Source organism: Perca fluviatilis, chromosome 23 (assembly GCF_010015445.1).
Source record: "Perca fluviatilis chromosome 23, GENO_Pfluv_1.0, whole genome shotgun sequence".
Taxonomy (NCBI): domain Eukaryota; kingdom Metazoa; phylum Chordata; class Actinopteri; order Perciformes; family Percidae; genus Perca; species Perca fluviatilis.
The window spans coordinates 3,194,120-3,211,976 of NC_053134.1; the positions used below are offsets into that span (position 1 = coordinate 3,194,120).

At 38.8% G+C, this 17,857-nt stretch overlaps 1 protein-coding gene across 1 annotated transcript in view; it reads left to right on the top strand.

Annotated features, from left to right (window-relative positions):
- LOC120553724 (leucine-rich repeat-containing G-protein coupled receptor 5-like) overlaps positions 1-17,857 on the top strand; it is a gene marked incomplete at its 3' end in the record, with an annotated part of 69,664 nt that overhangs the window by 17,580 nt on the left and 34,227 nt on the right. Inside the window, exons 3-6 of the mRNA XM_039792417.1 lie at positions 3,765-3,836; positions 5,681-5,752; positions 9,552-9,767; positions 12,413-12,484. Coding sequence (XP_039648351.1) covers positions 3,765-3,836; positions 5,681-5,752; positions 9,552-9,767; positions 12,413-12,484 — 432 coding nt within the window. The remainder of the gene's footprint in view (positions 1-3,764; positions 3,837-5,680; positions 5,753-9,551; positions 9,768-12,412; positions 12,485-17,857) is intronic.

A 17,857-nucleotide genomic window follows, 5' to 3' on the forward strand; every position in this document is an offset into this window, starting at 1 on the left:
CACCTAAATTCAATGAAAGTAGTGAACTGATCATTTATTTAACTTGTGAAGAGCTTTGTATGGAACCATCCATGTTATTTATTTGGACCATTTAGTTGAAAGAAAACCCAAATTTCTGATACAGAAACCTTTTAGAAAATGGCTCAAATTTGAATTAAATCAAATTAAACACAACATGGGATGCAAGAACTACTTTTGACTGTGTCACTGTAATTAATATAAAGTGATAGATGCAAGTTAAAATCAGATCATTTTAGTTTGATTTCAACAGCTATTTACAGCTATTTTTTTCAATTGCTAACACACTATACTAAATTACACGCGTGCTATGCATCATGCGTCATTTTAGTCAATTATTTAAACTGACACACAAAACAAAACCTCTTCTCAAGTCTCCAAAAGTCTAAACACATGTTCTGCTTTTTGTGAATTGTGTTGAGTATTTTTGATAAAACCAGTCTAGTTTGCAAAATTGTGTTTTAGCATTTGTAAAAAACTGTAAGTGATTATTTTAGGGGGACCAAATGCCTTTTTCTTCCTTCTTACGTTACTGACCCAACCTGGTTATTCCCAGTCAGCCGTTGCTCTGAGGCCAGTGGAAGACGCGGGGCTGTCCCGGGTCCTGCAGGGCTGTTTGCCTTCAGAGGCCAAACAGAGTTCAGCCAGTCCGCATGTACCCAGCATGCACCTCTGCGGTGTCCTATCGCGGTAGTGACGTTTCTCACGCCGCGGTGACAAATATCACACGCTCGTAGACACACGCATATGAACGCACACACACGCACACACGCACACACACACACACACACACACACACACACACACACACACACACACACACACACACACTCACACACACTCACACACACACACACACACACACACACACACACACACACACACACACACACACACACACACACACACACACACACACACACACACACACTCACACACACACACACACAGATACAGACACACACACTCACACTCACACTCACACAGATATACAGACAGACACAGACACACAGACACACACACACACACACACACACACACACACACACACACACACACACACACACACACACACACACACACACACACACACAGACAGACAGACAGACAGACACACACACACACCCACAGAGACAACCACACAGACAGACACACACACACACACACACACACACACACACAGACAGACACACACACACATACACACAGAGACACCCACACACACAGACAGACACACACACACACACACACACCCACAGACACACAGACACACACACACACACACACACACACCCACAGACACACAGACAGACACACACACACACACACACACACACACACACAGAGAGACACCCACACAGACACACACACACACACACACACACACACACACACACACACACACACACACACACACACACCCACACAGACACACACACACACATACACACACACACACACACACACACACACACACACACACACACACACAGCTGGCAGCAGAGCAGAACAGCAGTCAGAGTCATGTTCAGGTCTCTGCGAGGTCAGTTGATCACAGGCTGAACCTCTTTCTCTGTCTCTGTCTCTGTCCATTTCTTTTTCAACTTTCATAACAAAGTAAAACATATCATGGAGGAAATATTTATTCATAATTCAAATTGAAAGTCCAAAGATAAAATTGAGAGAAAACAAAGTGAGATGAAATTAAAAATATTATTTTTTTCATTTGGCTTTGGCTTTTGAATTTAATATTTGGCTTATGAATTTCAATTTAACATTTGGCTTTTAATTTTCATTTAATATTTGGCTTTTGAATTTCCATTTAACATTGGCTTTTAATTTGGACTTGACACATGTCAATGTAAATGAGGAGGCGTGGCCCAAAGGCTGGTGGGAGGGTCTGAAACAAAAGGGGTGCAGAGGCACCTTATGAACAGCAGGGGGAGCAGACTGTTGGGGGTGCCTCTGCACCCCTTTTGTTTAAGACCCTCCCACCCACGCCTCCTCATTTACATTGACATGTAAAATTCATGTGTCAAGTCCAAATGAAAAGCCAATGTTAAATGAAAATTCAAAAGCCAAATATTAAATGAAAATTAAAAGCCAATGTTAAATGGAAATTCAAAAGCCAAATATTAAATGAAAATTAAAAGCCAATGTTAAATGGAAATTCAAAAGCCAAATGTTAAATAAAAATTAAAAGCCAATGTTAAATTGAAATTCAAAAGCCAAATATTAAATGAAAATTAAAAGCCAATGTTAAATGGAAATTCAAAAGCCAAATATTAAATGAAAATTAAAAGCCAATGTTAAATTGAAATTCAAAAGCCAAATATTAAATGAAAATTAAAAGCCAATGTTAAATGGAAATTCAAAAGCCAAATATTAAATGGAAATTCAAAAGCCAAATATTAAATGAAAATTAAAAGCCAATGATAAATTAAAATTCAAAAGCCAAATATTAAATTCAAAAGCCAAAGCCAAATGAAAAAAAAAAATTATATTTTTAATTTCATCTCGCTTTGTTTTCTCTTTGGACTTTCAATTTGAATTTTGAATAAATATTTCCTCCATAACATATAAGCAACAAATAAGCAACTCAAATAATATTGGTCACGTTGAAAAAGGGGGTGGGAAGAAATTAAGAGCTTTGCTGGTCCTTCTTCTAATTATTATTCATGCAAATGCAAATGTAAAATTTCGAGCCAATAGGAATACTTGGAATTGATGTTGGAGGTAAATATTCATGAAAAAGGACAAAGTTTGTGAATGGGGAACACAGATTTAGATAATGGACCACTAAACACATTACACACTGGACCTTTAACTATAAGCAGTTTTTGTGCCTAAACATAACCAAACTGCGACCGTTGATGTCATTTTGATACTTTCACTGTTTTTTACAGCACCTCGACTTGCTTTATAATCAGGGACTTTTGGGGGCCCTAAGCAGGATCTGGTTTGGGGGACTCTCCACATTGTAACATGTTGCCACTGCACTTGGCACTAAACCAACTTGTGTATTGTAAATATTAGTTTAAGCACTCATAATGTACAAATACGCATTTAAAGACTAATGTGAGACCCTATTAGCAGCAACGCTATCTTTAAATAGACCGGCTCTGTTATGAGCTCTATTGTGGGACATTTCAAGCGCTCTTGGGGGCCCTCTGGTAGCCACGGGGCCCTAAGCAGACGCTTAGTTCTCTTATGGGTCTGGCCGGTTCTGTTTATAATACAGAAAGTAATCTGGAAATCTCACTTTTTACAATGTGAGACCTTAAGGTTGTTGAACCACTGGGTCCTTGTTATCGCTTCACTTCCTCTGAGATCACCTCGACGTCAACAAGAAAACCATCTGAGACTCAAAGTAAATGTCTTGTATGCTCCAGAGTATGACTCCATGGTGTCTGTATTTTAAGGTTGTACTGCAGTATTTCATGACAAGTTAATGGTAATGCTGTTTGTGGAAGGTGGATTTGTTTCAGTAGATGTGGTTAATTATGTGCACAGATGAACAAATCCATAATCAAACTGTTGTTTTTGTTATGCTGAAATTTAAAATTACAGTAATTCATCAAGATCTTTCCTCTGCCTCTCTCTCTCTCTCCCTCCATTTCTCTCTCTCTCTCTCTCTCTCTTTTTCTTTTTTTTTTTTTCTCTCTCTCTCTCTCTCTCCCTCCCTTTCTCTCTCTCTCTCTCTGTCTGTCTGTCTGTCTGTCTGTCTGTCTGTCTGTCTATCTCAGGCGTTTGGCGGGAAACGATCTGTCAGTCATCCCCAGAGGAGCATTCACCGGCCTTTACAACCTGAAAGTGCTGTAAGTCCACACACACACACACACACACACACACACACACACACACACACACACACACACACACACACACACACCAAAGTCTTCAAACAGTCCTTTGAAGTCATCAGGACAGGCGATACCACTTTACAATGCAGAAATGTCCTCACTACGATTGTTTAAGAGAGCAACACACACACACACACACACACACACACACACTCACACACACAAAACACACACACACACACACACACACACACACACACACACACACACACACACACACACACACACACACACACACACACACACACACACACACACACACACACACACTCACACTGTAATAATGTGTGGTATGTTTACTGGTGCTAATCATTCACAGAGACACTTTCATGTGTAAGTGTTTAATGACCAGTTTTGAGCAACATTTCTGTTGCACATGTTGACTCATCACCAGCTCACCATTCATGTTCATATTCCAGTGTTTCCTTTTAGGATTTCTTTTTAGCAGTGGGGCAGGTCTCTCAATCGACGAGGGGTGGAGCTGTTCGTTTAACAGTCGACTCGGAAGAAAGCCAACGTTTTGACAGTAAACCACTAGGGTTGGGTACCGTTTGGATTTTTACGATTCCGATGCCGAACCGATTCTTGAAAAATGACATCTGAGAAAGGCTCTTTTATAGAGTTTTTTTTAAAATTGAAAATAATTAAAATTGAACAATATATTAACGTTTTAAAGTACTTAAATATATAATAAGTAAACCTAAGTCACCTAACACACAACTACAGTAATTTAACAAATAAAAGTTACACTATTAACAAGTAACAACAAAATAAATGTTGTTGAGTTGCTATGCCAACCAGCTTCAAACTTCAGCAGTTCTTTTGCAGAAAAATGACCATATTTGCCTTCTCTGGCGAGATACTCCACCTCTCCTGACTTATGGCATGTCCTGCACAGGAGAAAACTCTCAGACGGTGTCCAAGAGGTCTGTACACACACCCAGGTATGAGTTTGAAAGGGGAGACAATTTGGGGAGGCTGTCCTGCCTCCCCCACCACCAGGCTACAGGCTCTGGTCCCAAACGATAGACTAGCAGAGTAAGTGTAATGTGTTAACTAGCGATCACGTGCAGTCAGTGAACGGTTAATATGGTTCTATGTCTGTTTTGGTGAGCCCAGAGGGGGAAATATGCCATTTTAAAAGTAGCCTACATTTACGGTAGCTAGCTAACGGTAGACTACAGAGAGAGGGTGATATTTGTATGTCTGTTTTGGAGCGTGTACTAAAACCCTATAAACTCCATCAACACAACAGTATGTGGAGTTAAACTGGACGGGCCCAACTACCTCTGAATAGTTCTACTTGTTGTTAATTTGCAATGTGAGCGGCAGTCAACAGGGGGGGTGCATTATGTCGGCAGGATCATTTAAAAGTCAACCGCGACTACATTGTGCGTCTGCCCTATTTCTGATACCGTGGCGGGCCGCCACTACAAAATCACCACAGAGGAAACACTGTATTCTGTCACTTCTGATCATTTCCTAATGCGTTATTCATAAATACTTGTAAAACTGCTGCTGCTATAGTCACTAATCACCTTTTTACCTTTTTATACTCTGATATATTGTGAGATTTAGGTGGTAAATTTACAAAAAAATATAATTTCTTGTCATTTAAGACTTTAATCTCAGAGCATATCTGAGCTGAGCTGACCATCTGCTGGCTGTAGCTTCATATTTACCATACAGACAAGAATGTGGTATCGATACTTCTCATCTGACTCTCGGGGAGAGAAAACGAATATGTGTGTTTCCCTAAACTATTCCTTCTTTGTTTTGTTTGTTCTCTTTGTAACCAGGATGCTCCAGAACAACCAGCTGATGTCTGTACCTGCTGAGGCCTTCAACAACCTGCACAACCTGCAGTCACTGTGAGGCACACACACACACACACACACACACACACACACACACACACACACACACACACACACACACACACACACACACACCTTTGTCTCGTTTTACCTTTTGGTGGAAAGGAATCTTTACTCTAGTCTCATACACACACACGGACCGCTATATTAATGTATGTAGTCCGGACACTGTGTTCCCTCAGTCTGATAACGCACAGTAATTATACTGAAACTGTACCTGTGTGTGTGTGTGTGTGTGTGTGCGTGTGTGTGTGTGTGTGTGTGTGTGTGCGTGCGTGTAGATAAGGGAATAAGAATGGAGACGTCTGGGTCTTTCTTTTCGTTGGAGGTCTCTCTCTCATTTATCTGATGGACCATTATGTGAAGTCCCATCCTTCTCTCTCCTCTGTGTCTGTACGAGAACAGAGGAGGTATTGTCAGCACAGACAGACAGACAGACAGACAGACAGACAGACACAAACACACAGATAGATACAGACAGACAGACAGACAGACACAAACACACAGATAGGAAAAACATGCATCTCCAGATTTGTTGATGTTAAATGTTTGTGATAAACTGAAGGATTAAGTGTTCTTTAATTTGTTGAGAATATTCTCCCACTTCTCAACCTAAATAAAGTCTTTTAAAAAGCCTCTTGGATCAGCTGGAAAATGCGCCGTCACAAAGCTGAAAACAGCGCTGTTTTTCTGACACCGTGAAAAGTTGTAAAACTTTTTAGAGATGCGTGGTTGTCACAGGACAGCGAGGCTACAAACATACGAAGGTCTTATAGAATATGATGCATTGCTGGAGATTAAACTACCCCCTTATATAAACCCTCTTAGCAATAAGTGTGCGCTCGTTAAAATACCTCGGTTTAGCCTGAGAGCCCTTCGGCTGGTGGAGTGGAGCTCGAGCAGCCTGCCGATCATTCCTCCGTGCTGCTCAAACACTTGATCTCTAATGTTCCTCTTAAACGGCTTCAAAGGGACGCTGGTTAAGTCCCCCGATTTATATTCTGCAAATGCTACTCCTCATCAAGGCTGAAATTCTCTTGCATGTATTGAAAAAGTAGAGGTTTTCTGTCAGTGTCTTGTTTTTATGTTTTAAATTACCAATTTGCACATAGTAAACAAGCCTTTTTAGCCTTTTTGACTCATTGTCAATCACTCATTATAAAACCATGCTTTATTCATTAAAGATCCCATGGCATGAAGATTTCACTTTTTGAGTTTTTTTAACATTAATATGAGTTCCCCCAGCCTGCCTATGGTCCCCCAGTGGCTAGAAATGGTGATAGGTGTAAACCGAGCCCTGGGTATCCTGCTCTGCCTTTGAGAAAATGAAAGCTCAGATGGACCAATCAGGAATCTTCTCCTTATGAGGTCATAAGGAGCAAGGTTACCTCCCCTTTCTCTGCTTTGCCCATGGCAAGCCGGTCAAGGCCACACTTCCACCCTCCACCTTGCCCCCCCCCCCTCTCTCCTCCTCAATAGCTACAGACACAGAAATGGCACATCCTAAGGAAAGCTCATTGTGGGACTGGCTCTAGTGGCTGTAGTTCTGCACCAAGGCTGATTTTCGGGAAAGAGACTTCAGATACAGTATTAGGGGACCACTAAGGTCTATATAAAAGAGACTTCAGATACAGTATTAGGGGACCACTAAGGTCTATATAAAAGAGACTTCAGATACAGTATTAGGGGACCACTAAGGTCTATATAAAAGAGACTTCAGATACAGTATTAGGGGACCACTAAGGTCTATATAAAAGAGACTTCAGATACAGTATTAGGGGACCACTAAGGCCTATATAAAAGAGACTTCAGATACAGTATTAGGGGACCACTAAGGCCTATATAAAAGAGACTTCAGATACAGTATTAGGGGACCACTAAGGCCTATATAAAAGAGACTTCAGATACAGTATTAGGGGACCACTAAGGCCTATATAAAAGCATCCAAAGAGCACCATGTCATGGGACCTTTAATGTTTTAGCTAAGTTACTTTCACTACCGCCCTGAAGTAGGGAAGATAAAAGACTTTCACCCAGGAAATGCGTGTTCATTCCTGGGGAGTGTTTTAACCCTTGTGGTGTCTTCCTGTCGCTCATGAACTTGTCGTCCTTCTGGGTCAAATTTTTGGTGCTCTTTTCCGACGTTTATGTTGCTTTTTTTCGATGCTTTTGACGCTGGTTTTTAAACGTTTTCGTCACTTATTTCAACGCTTATGATATTCCTGTTCAATAAACCTAATTCATTTGACATTATACCTATTTTTTCAGTTTAAAAAAAGCAGAAATTACGTGTTATTTTGACTAATACTTAAGATTAGGGTATGGGTTCAATACAACGTACATTCATGCATCCATGTTATTTTTTAGGCAATTTGGTTGAAAGAAACCCTGATATAAAAAACTTTGAAAACGGGTCAAATTCGACCCGGGGACAACACAAGGGTTCATCCAAACCACGATCTTTTCTCTAAACTTAAAGGTGCTGTAGGTAGGATTGTGAAGATCCAGGACTTAGCCAACATTTTTTAACATTGACTTCATCAACTTCTCAGTCCCTCCCCCCACAAGGGAGAATGAATGTGTGTGCATGAGCAGTGATTAACACGCAGTTAGACACGCCCCCTGGCCCTGATTGGTGCATCTGAACAGTTAGACACGCCCCCCTGGCCCTGATTGGTGCATCTGAACAGTTAGACACCCGCGCCTTGATTGGTGCATCTGAACAGTTAGACACCCTCCCTGGTCCTGATTGGTGCATCTGAACAGTTAGACACCCCGGCCTTGATTGGTGCATCTGAACAGTTAGACACGCCCCCCTGGCCCTGATTGGTGCATCTGAACAGGGAGCTGTGGATAGTACTCCAGGCTGTAGGTGGTGCCAGAGGAGCTGGATTTATTTTTAATGACCTGCTTCATGTAGTTCTACTGGAACATAGGGTCAGTTTCAGCAGATATGGCAGAACGTTAGTTTTATAAGGCTTACCTACTGCACCTTTTAACTAGAAGAGTTGGTGCCTAAACCGAACTATCGTCGCCACTTGACGCTCACTATTTGTCGGCGCCCGCCTTATCTCGTAAGATAGCATACATTTTCATTGGAATGTGTTGCATGGTTTAACCAAGATTAAAACTTTTCAGGACGGCAATAATAATAATAATAATAATAATAATAATAATAATAATACTATTTATAAAAAATAATAATAATCCTGTTTCAATTACCCAAACTCATGGCTCTGTGTATGTCTTTATTGTTATTATCTGTATTTATATTTTTCCATTCCAAGTACTTACTTTTTATATATTATTTATATTATAGTTAATTACTTTTGCTATGTTATTTAATTACATATTATTCAATCTAATTTCACATCAATTACTTACTTACATTCCAATATTTTTCGCACTATGGCCACCTCACTTTACTTTACTTTACAATACTTTTTATATAATGCCACTTTACATTCATTCAGTACTTTTTGCACATTGTCTGTTTTTTTTTTTTTTTATATACTCGCATTGAAGCTGTTCATGCATTGAAAAATGTTTTAAAAAAAGCTAAATTATCAAAATATGTTTTGACATATTGTTGACAAGTTGACATATTGAAAAGATATTTAAAAACACATTTGTAATTAAAAACACCTTAATGTTCGGTTACATTCTTCGTCCTATATTTGCATAAAGGAACTTGAGTGATTCATATTTTTTTATTTTGCCAAAATCTCACTTTAATGGACACATAAACTGGTGAGTTAATGTAAACTTACACTGTGTGTAAATCTCTCCGTAGCCGCCTGGACGCCAATCACATCTCCAGCGTTCCCATTGGCTGTTTCTCCGGCCTGCGCTTGCTCCGTCACCTGTGGTTGGATGACAACTCTCTGACGGAGGTGCCGGTGGAGGCGCTAAGCGAGCTGCCCGCCCTGCAGGCCATGACGCTCGCCCTCAACCACATCAGCCACGTGCCAGATCACGCCTTCAGCAAGCTGGGCCGCCTGGTGGTGCTGTACGTACGACACAAACACTCTTAAAGAAAATGTCAGTCCTTCCAGAAAAACGCAGAGTTTTTTTGTGATTGTTGTGGGCAAAAATCCTTGATTATGCGGCACGTTTTCTTAAAAAATGCGATGGAATATGCGGGATATTTATGCAATTTTATGCGATGAAAATGCAGGAACTTGCAAAAAATGCAGTTTGATGAAAAAAAAGCCTACTGAAAAAGTGATTCCCCCAACACCGTGCTTTTTTTAAACTTAATTTCCAAACTATTCCAATTTTCCAAATAGTTTACAGATATTCAGTCATTGCAATAAGTGCACAAATAAGATACAAAAATATATACAAATAATGTAATATTAAAGTAAAAATAAAAGTAATAGTCTAAACAGGGAAATAAAAGATACAAAAAAGAAAGACTTTCAAAAATTGTTAATTTATATATATATATATATATATATATATATATATATATAATATAGACAGCAGGAGCACTTAAACAAAGAGATTTGAGTAGACATCAGATATTAAGATAGCTTTCTTATTGGATACCAACTTAAGAGACTCAAAGTACATCCAAGTACATACAACCTCCAACACTCTGCTTTTCGATGATGTTCACGTCGCGTAATTACGTCACTTCATAACGTTCCCATGGCAACGGGGGAAAATGGCTGCTCTTGTGTGAAGTAAACGCACAATTTTTTCAACTTTCTGCTAAGATATATGTGACTTTTTTGCAACGAAAATGCGGGGATTATGAAATCATGCAAGCATCGCATACTTTGCGCGGAAATCAGCAATTTATGTGACGAAAGTGCGGCATATTTGAAAAAATGCCCCCCCCTCGCATGAATATGCGTACTTTGGCTGATTATGCGTTGGATTATGTGATCGCATAATCGCGTTTTTCTGGAGGGACTGATTAATGTAAAGCCTTAAGATGAGCAGTGAAAACATTTGTTTTTGAATATACTATTTATCAAACTTTTCACGTTATAACGTGATGAATAGTATATTGTAATAACAAGAAAATGATCTTGTTATATCTTGATAAGTTTGTATGTTGTAATAACGTGATAGTATCTTGTTATTACAATAACCTTGTGACGTAATAATAATATATATATATATATAATAATAACGTGATACTGATATGTTTTTCTTTTTCAGGCGTGGGCAGTACTACGCTTTTGTATAAAATATCTGCTGGACTTTATTTAGTTTGTTATTAATTTCAATAATGCCGAATAACAAGGTTTCTTTTGAGGGTGACAAATGAAATAACTAAAGAAGAAGAAGAAAAGATAGGAGTTAGCTAGTAGCTGGTTAGTAAGTAAGCTAGTAGATTAGCCAGTTGTTTAGCCGATAAATGACCTAGTGGATATCAGTTAACTAGTAAGTTAATGTTAGCCATGTAAGTTAGTAAGTTAGTTAGATAGTTAGCAAGTAAGTTAGCTTGTATGTTAGGCAGGCAGTTTGCTATTTTGTTTAAAACTAAGTTAGCCATGAAGGCTAGTCAGTTGGATAATAGCAGGTTAGCTAGAAGGTTAGCTATTTAGACAGTAAGTTAATGTTAGCCAGTAGGTTAATCTATTTGTTAGCAAGTAAGTTAGCTGGTATGTTAGGCAGGTGGTTAGCTACTTGGTTTACAGTGAGTTAACCATGAAGGCTAGTCAGTTGGTTTTCAGTAGGTTAGTAGTAGTAAATGACTTTGTCATTGGTTCCTTTGGTTTCGGTTTTATAAGGGGTTAGTTATTATGTATAGTGTATTGATGTATTAGAGTTAGTAAAGCTAGCTAGTTTGTTAGCCCAAGTGGTAATCAATAAGCCAGTAAGTTAACAATATCCAAGTTAGTCTGTTAGCTAGCCAGTAAATTAGGTTGATATCGTCAAATGATCACTGGGTTAGCCAGTTTGATAACAATTTGGTTTATGTAGTTAGTCTGAAAGGTTACTCAGTAAGTTGTTGAGCCCAGAAGTTGACTAGTGAATTAGTTAGTTAGTTGGTCAGTTAGTAAGTCAGTTAGTTAGTTAGCTAATGAGCAGTAGTTAGCAGGTTGGTTGGGCAGTTTAAGTTAATTTAATTATATAAAATGTGTTTCAATAAGCTGGACTTGGATAGTTTGAAATCAAATTTACAGTTATAAAGTCACATCAATTCAGAAGATTGGAATTAACTGAACTTAGAATATCTGAACTTGTGTGGTTTACAGAATAAGGTTTTTGGTAATATTTTATTTTGCCTGTGTGTGTTGCTTGGAGCTGTGGCTGCATTAAGTTTAACTGGGCAGTGACTGTCTGTAATAGCTTCTTAATAACATGCAAAAATGTGTGTGTGTGTGTGTGTGTTTGCTTAGTGTGCATGTGTGTGTGTGTGTGTGTGTGTGTGTGTGTGTGTGTGTGTGTGGTGTGTGTGTGATGGCATTCAGTGCGGCAGTATTGAAGTCTGCTGTCATTTCTTTTGTCCAATCGGCTTGAAGCTAATTTGCATGAAATTACCAAAAAAAAAAAAAAAAAACCTTCTTGAGAGGCCCTGGGGCCTTTTCTGAATAAACACTTACACACACAAAACACACACACACACACACACACACACACTCTTTGTCTGCTTCATTAGTCCATCAGTCTCTCTCTCTCTCCTTTTCTCTATAGGCATCTCAACAACAATAGGATCGTTTCCATGGGAACAAACTGCTTCCACGGACTCCACAATTTGGAGACGCTGTGGTTGTTGTGTGTGTGTGTGTGTGTGTGTGTGTGTGTGTGTGTGTGTGTTTTGGGGAGGAGTTGAAGAAGTCAGGGTTGAGTTAGGGTCAGGGTGATGACAGAGAGGTTTAATTTATACATTTGTAGAGGACACTTAACAGGATTTAATTTTAACAGCAACGCTCCAAGTTTGGGAAATCTATTATTTTATTATTCGTCTCAACAGTCAAATGAGCCCCCAAAATCCAGACAAGTTCTTTATTTATGTATGTACAAAAGGTGACAAAATGCAAAACAATGTATTACATATTTTCCTTTTAACATGGGACTGTTTACCTTGGCTACCAAACACCTGGCAGTGCTTCCTAAAAGCCTGCATTCAACAGCACGGACCTTTTGTCACATTTGCTTTGTTTTGACAGTGGAGTTAGCTCAAACCTGGCAACCCCACTTTGAGAACAGGACTTTTAAGATGCTGTGTGCAGTCAGTTATAGTCAACAAAAAGCCTCCAAAGCCACAATATCTCCCTTTTTTAAAGTTCTGTTTCTACACCTGTCTAATAAAAAGAGATAAGTAAGAATAAGTAAATGTACGCTAAAGTACATTATTTATTTTCTTGTTTGTCAAGCAATTCTATTATGTTCACATTCTTGTCTTTTCAAAGTCATAGTTAATATTTAATAATAAGCTATCGCACTGTTCTCTTTTGCACTACCATCATTGCACACACTCTACCATAGCACCTTATCATGGTCATTGCATCACACGGTCAGTCCATACCAGACCTTTGTAATCACTTCACAGATTGTTAACTCATTTCTGTGAGTGTTTTTTATGTATGTGAGATATATTTGTGTTTGTTGTGTTATGGTTGACTAAGCTACTGGATGCCTAACATTTTCCTCGGGATCTATCTATCTATCTATCTATCTATCTATCTATCTATCGACCCAATAACAATGTTTTTTTTAACTTATCAATAACTTCCAAGTTTCATGACAATTGTGCCAGTATAGTTTTTCTGCAATCCTGCTGATAGACAGACAGACCGAGCCGAAAACATCACCTTCTAACAATACAAAGACAAGGAAATCAAAAAAACTTAATACATAAATGTATTTCTGTATTTCTTCACAGTAGAACATTAATCACAGTTTTTAAATTAAGTCAACAAGATTTTAATTTGAAAAGCAGCCATAAAAAAAAAGAGCTTCCTTTGAATTAACAGCACGCTAGTGTTCCCCCTTTTACTTTTTATTTCACTTTTTAGTTTTGTTTGCTCAGTGTTTTAATATATCATTAAGGTGATGAAAAGATCACAGCAACACTGCACACATGTACGATAACCGTACAAGACCTCCCTGTAAGAGTGAAAGGGAATTTCAAATGTCCAAAATTTAGCCCCTATTTCTGCCACTAACGGTTAGCATGTGATCTATTTTTTTAGCGAGTATTTCTGGATATTAGATGGAGTTGAGGCAGATTAACTTGTGTGTGTGTGTGTGTATAAATAAGGAATGTGTGTGTATATAGAAATGTTTCTGTTTTCTCAGTCAACCAGAGAAGCAGGTTTAAACACACAAACACACACAGCCTTCATTTGGAAATACTTCTGTATATGCGTGTGGCTCTGTGTGTGGCCTTGGCTGTATGCTAATCATAATTACTATACATGCGCACACACTGGCAGTTTGTGTGTGTGTGTGTGTGTGTGTGTGTACCTGTAGGATCAGCAATAATAAACCACACCAGAGACTCATGTTCATCTGAAACTACAAACACAAACAGAAAGAAGAAAACGGAAATGAAAACAGAAAAAAAAAAAAAATTATTCAACAAGCTCGGTTCAGTCTTAAAAGGAAAACACAGCCAGGTTTATGAAGGACATCACAGACGAGTTCAGATGTGGGTTTTTTTCCCCTTCTCTTGCCCACCTCAGCTTCACCTAAGCCCTGTCTCCCTTTTGCCCAAATTAGGCTTTTCTGGTTCCAGTAAGTGACGAAAGTGGTGGTGAGCAGAAAACCCCAAACCCAGCTTTCAAAACATCAGAAACCTAGGAGGTTTAAACCGTAAAAATACCTTGTAACTATCCGTGGCAAGCATATGCCGCCAAAAACGAACCAGTACTGAGTGGGAAAGGCTGAGACACTTGTCAATCAAGACAAATGCATTCCTTATACACCATTAAAGGGATGGTTCAACACACTGGGAAAGTTGTTTATTTGCTACTACGTGCACACCTGGCGGAGAATAATCAGAAAGCTGGATCAGGTTTTTACACGTTTTTGCTGTCGAAATAAAAGCTGACCTCAGGAATTCCAAATCATCAGCTAAAACTTCAAGTTTGATCTGATATTCCAGGATTAGAGTTGACCAATTTAATGTATATAATATATGTGTGTCACGATTGATGACTGGAGAGGAGGCTTTTCAAGTTCACAAGTTGTGTGTTTATTAACAAAAATGACACCAAAATATACTCAAAAACAATCTTAAACTTAGACAAAATAACAGCAAAAAAAACCAGCAAGCTGCCAAGCTTCTTTCACCTTCTTCTCCTGAAGCCCTTTTTAACTCAGCTTCCCCTAATTGGAACATACCACCTGCACAGGTGATTATAGGGGTGAGCTAACCTGAGCAAGCAACAGTAACACTTAAGTTTCTCAAAACATCATTACAATTGGATAGATCACTTACTGCTGACATTACTATTTACATATATGTGCACCCACTACAATTGGCACCCCAAATATTATACAAATGTAATTTACTGCAGAACTATCTTACCTATTGTTCTACACCTTAGGATTGCCCAGCCCCTCCCTACAGAAAGGACATAATGAGGCAAACCTGCATCCACTCTCCCTGATTAAGCTGGTGAGCAGCTGAGCTACCCCCCACACACACACATCACAGGCACAACCATAGCACAACACTATGAACCCATAAAACCTGCTGAACAGGCCTATGTCAAATAATAATCTAACAAATAAACTAAAATGATAACCTAGAACATTACAGTGAAATTAAGAATTAAGCAGACACCAAACAGTATTAATTTTTGGAACAGGGCCTAGTGAAAAGGGAGAAATGAAGCCTTTTCACAATCTGGTATTCCCAGTCTCAATGTGACAATTCCCAGTAAAGACTTAGTATTAGCAGTCCAGAGGTAAAACAATCCCATTTGTAGAGTTGGTTTTCACAGTCTAGTCCCAGTATATAATTGGTATTCCCAGTCCAGAGCTGACAGTTTCGTTTCAGAGCAGACAATTTCTAGCATGGATCTGGTATTATTACATCTAGCATTTTAATTTCCAGACAAGTGGGTATTCCCATCCTAGGACAAATGAAATCCCCTATATAGCTTGTGTCCGAATATATATATATATATATATATATATATATATATATATATATATATATATATATATATATAGCTAGTATTTACTCCCAGTATACATCTGGTATTCCAGTCTAGATGTGACAATTCCCAGTGTAGAGTTAGTATTAGCAGGCTAGAGCTAAAACAATCTAATTTTAGAGTTGGTTTTCACAGTCTAGAGCTGACTATTCCCACAGCATTGTAGAGCTGGCCTATCCATTATAGAGCTAACATTTAGCTTTTATTCCCAGTATGAGGCTGACATTCTCAATATATAGCTGTATTATCAGTCTAGAGATGGTATTCCAGGTATAAAGCAGACATGACCTGATCTAGAGCTGACCATTCCCTCTTTAGATCTGACATTCCCACTCTAGATATGACAATTCCCAGTATAGAGTTAGTATTAGAAGTCTAGAGTTGAAACGTTCCCAGTTAAGAGTTGGTTTTCCAAGCCTAGAGCTGGCATTCCCAGTCTGGTTCATCACCTAACACTGTCTATGGAAGAAATTCCCAGGACTGTTACTGCAGGAAGCCTGATGTTGCTCCACCGTCTCACATAACCTATTGAACCTAATCAGCACGCACAATTTACAGCATGACATTACGATAATTAACATTTCCAAAAAACCTCTGGAGCCCTTAAACGGACTAAATCAAAAACCTATTATCCAGCTCTCATCCAATCATAGCCCTCCAAATTCCATCAATAATAGTTTGGCAGAACGCGAATAGCAGCTATTGTTGTTACAAATCATCCTCTGGACACACACATGTATTCACACACTCAGGACCAGGCTGAAGCAATTTCAATTTAATGGTATTTTCACAATGTGGCAGCTTCATTCCACACAGTGTATGTATGTGTGTGTGTGTAGCAGCCACCTGCATCCCAGAGATGGATGAGAGGACCTAATTGAAGCCATGTGTAGACTCGGAGAATGCTCTAGTCTCTACTGGTGATGAAAGAAAAGAGCAAGGCACAGTTAAATGTTTACTTTTATACACTTAAAAGACGGAGAAATGATTAAGCTAAACATCGAGTTTGAAACACAAACATTTACATGAAACGCTTTCCAAGTCTGAAGCTGGCAATCCTACAGCATCGTAGAGCTGGCCTTTCCATTATAGAGCTAACAATGAGCTATCATTCCCAGTATACAGCTGACATTCCCAATATATATATATATATATATATATATATATATATATATATATATATATATATATATATATATATATATATCAGCCTGGTCTCATGGCAGTTCGTGAAATGGTCACGTTATTTAATCTATTGATACCTGTTCACTGGGACGTTTTTGTCGTTTTTTTCGTGGTGGCCAGCACGAAAATGTAAACTAATGTATTTAAATGGGAAGCATATGTTGTGGTCACAGCACGTCTACGGTAGCGAGTTGGGAGGTTGGTTGGGGGGGGTGGATGGGTCAAACAATTCAGGACTTTTGCTTTCCCCATTAATCCCCCTATAGACCATTTTGTGAGACCGGGTTGTATATATATATATACAGCGAGGAAAATAAGTATCCCAGTAAATATATTTCCGATCGGGCTATTGGAAAGAAATTTTCACCAGATGTCAGTAACAACCCAAGTAATCCAGACATACAAAGAAATCAAAACATGTATGTCCATGACAAAAGTTATGTCTAATGAAGTGGAATGATAATGGGAATAAATATTGAACACATGAAGAAAAAAGGGGTGTAAAAAGTCATGGGAAGCCAATAAACCAGCTGAAATCTGTCAGTATTTAGGAAGCAATCCTGCCCCCTATTAGTGCAAATTAACATCAGCTGGATTAGTCGTAATTGATGGCCTATAAAAAGGTTTCTCATTACCAAGGTGTCAGTCAAGAAGCATTTCATGATGGGTAAAAAGCAAAGAGCTGTCCCAAGACCTTCGCAAGCTTATTGTAGAAAAACATATGGATGGCATTGGTTACGGACGAATATCTAAATTTCTGAAAGTTCCAGTGAGCACTGTTGGG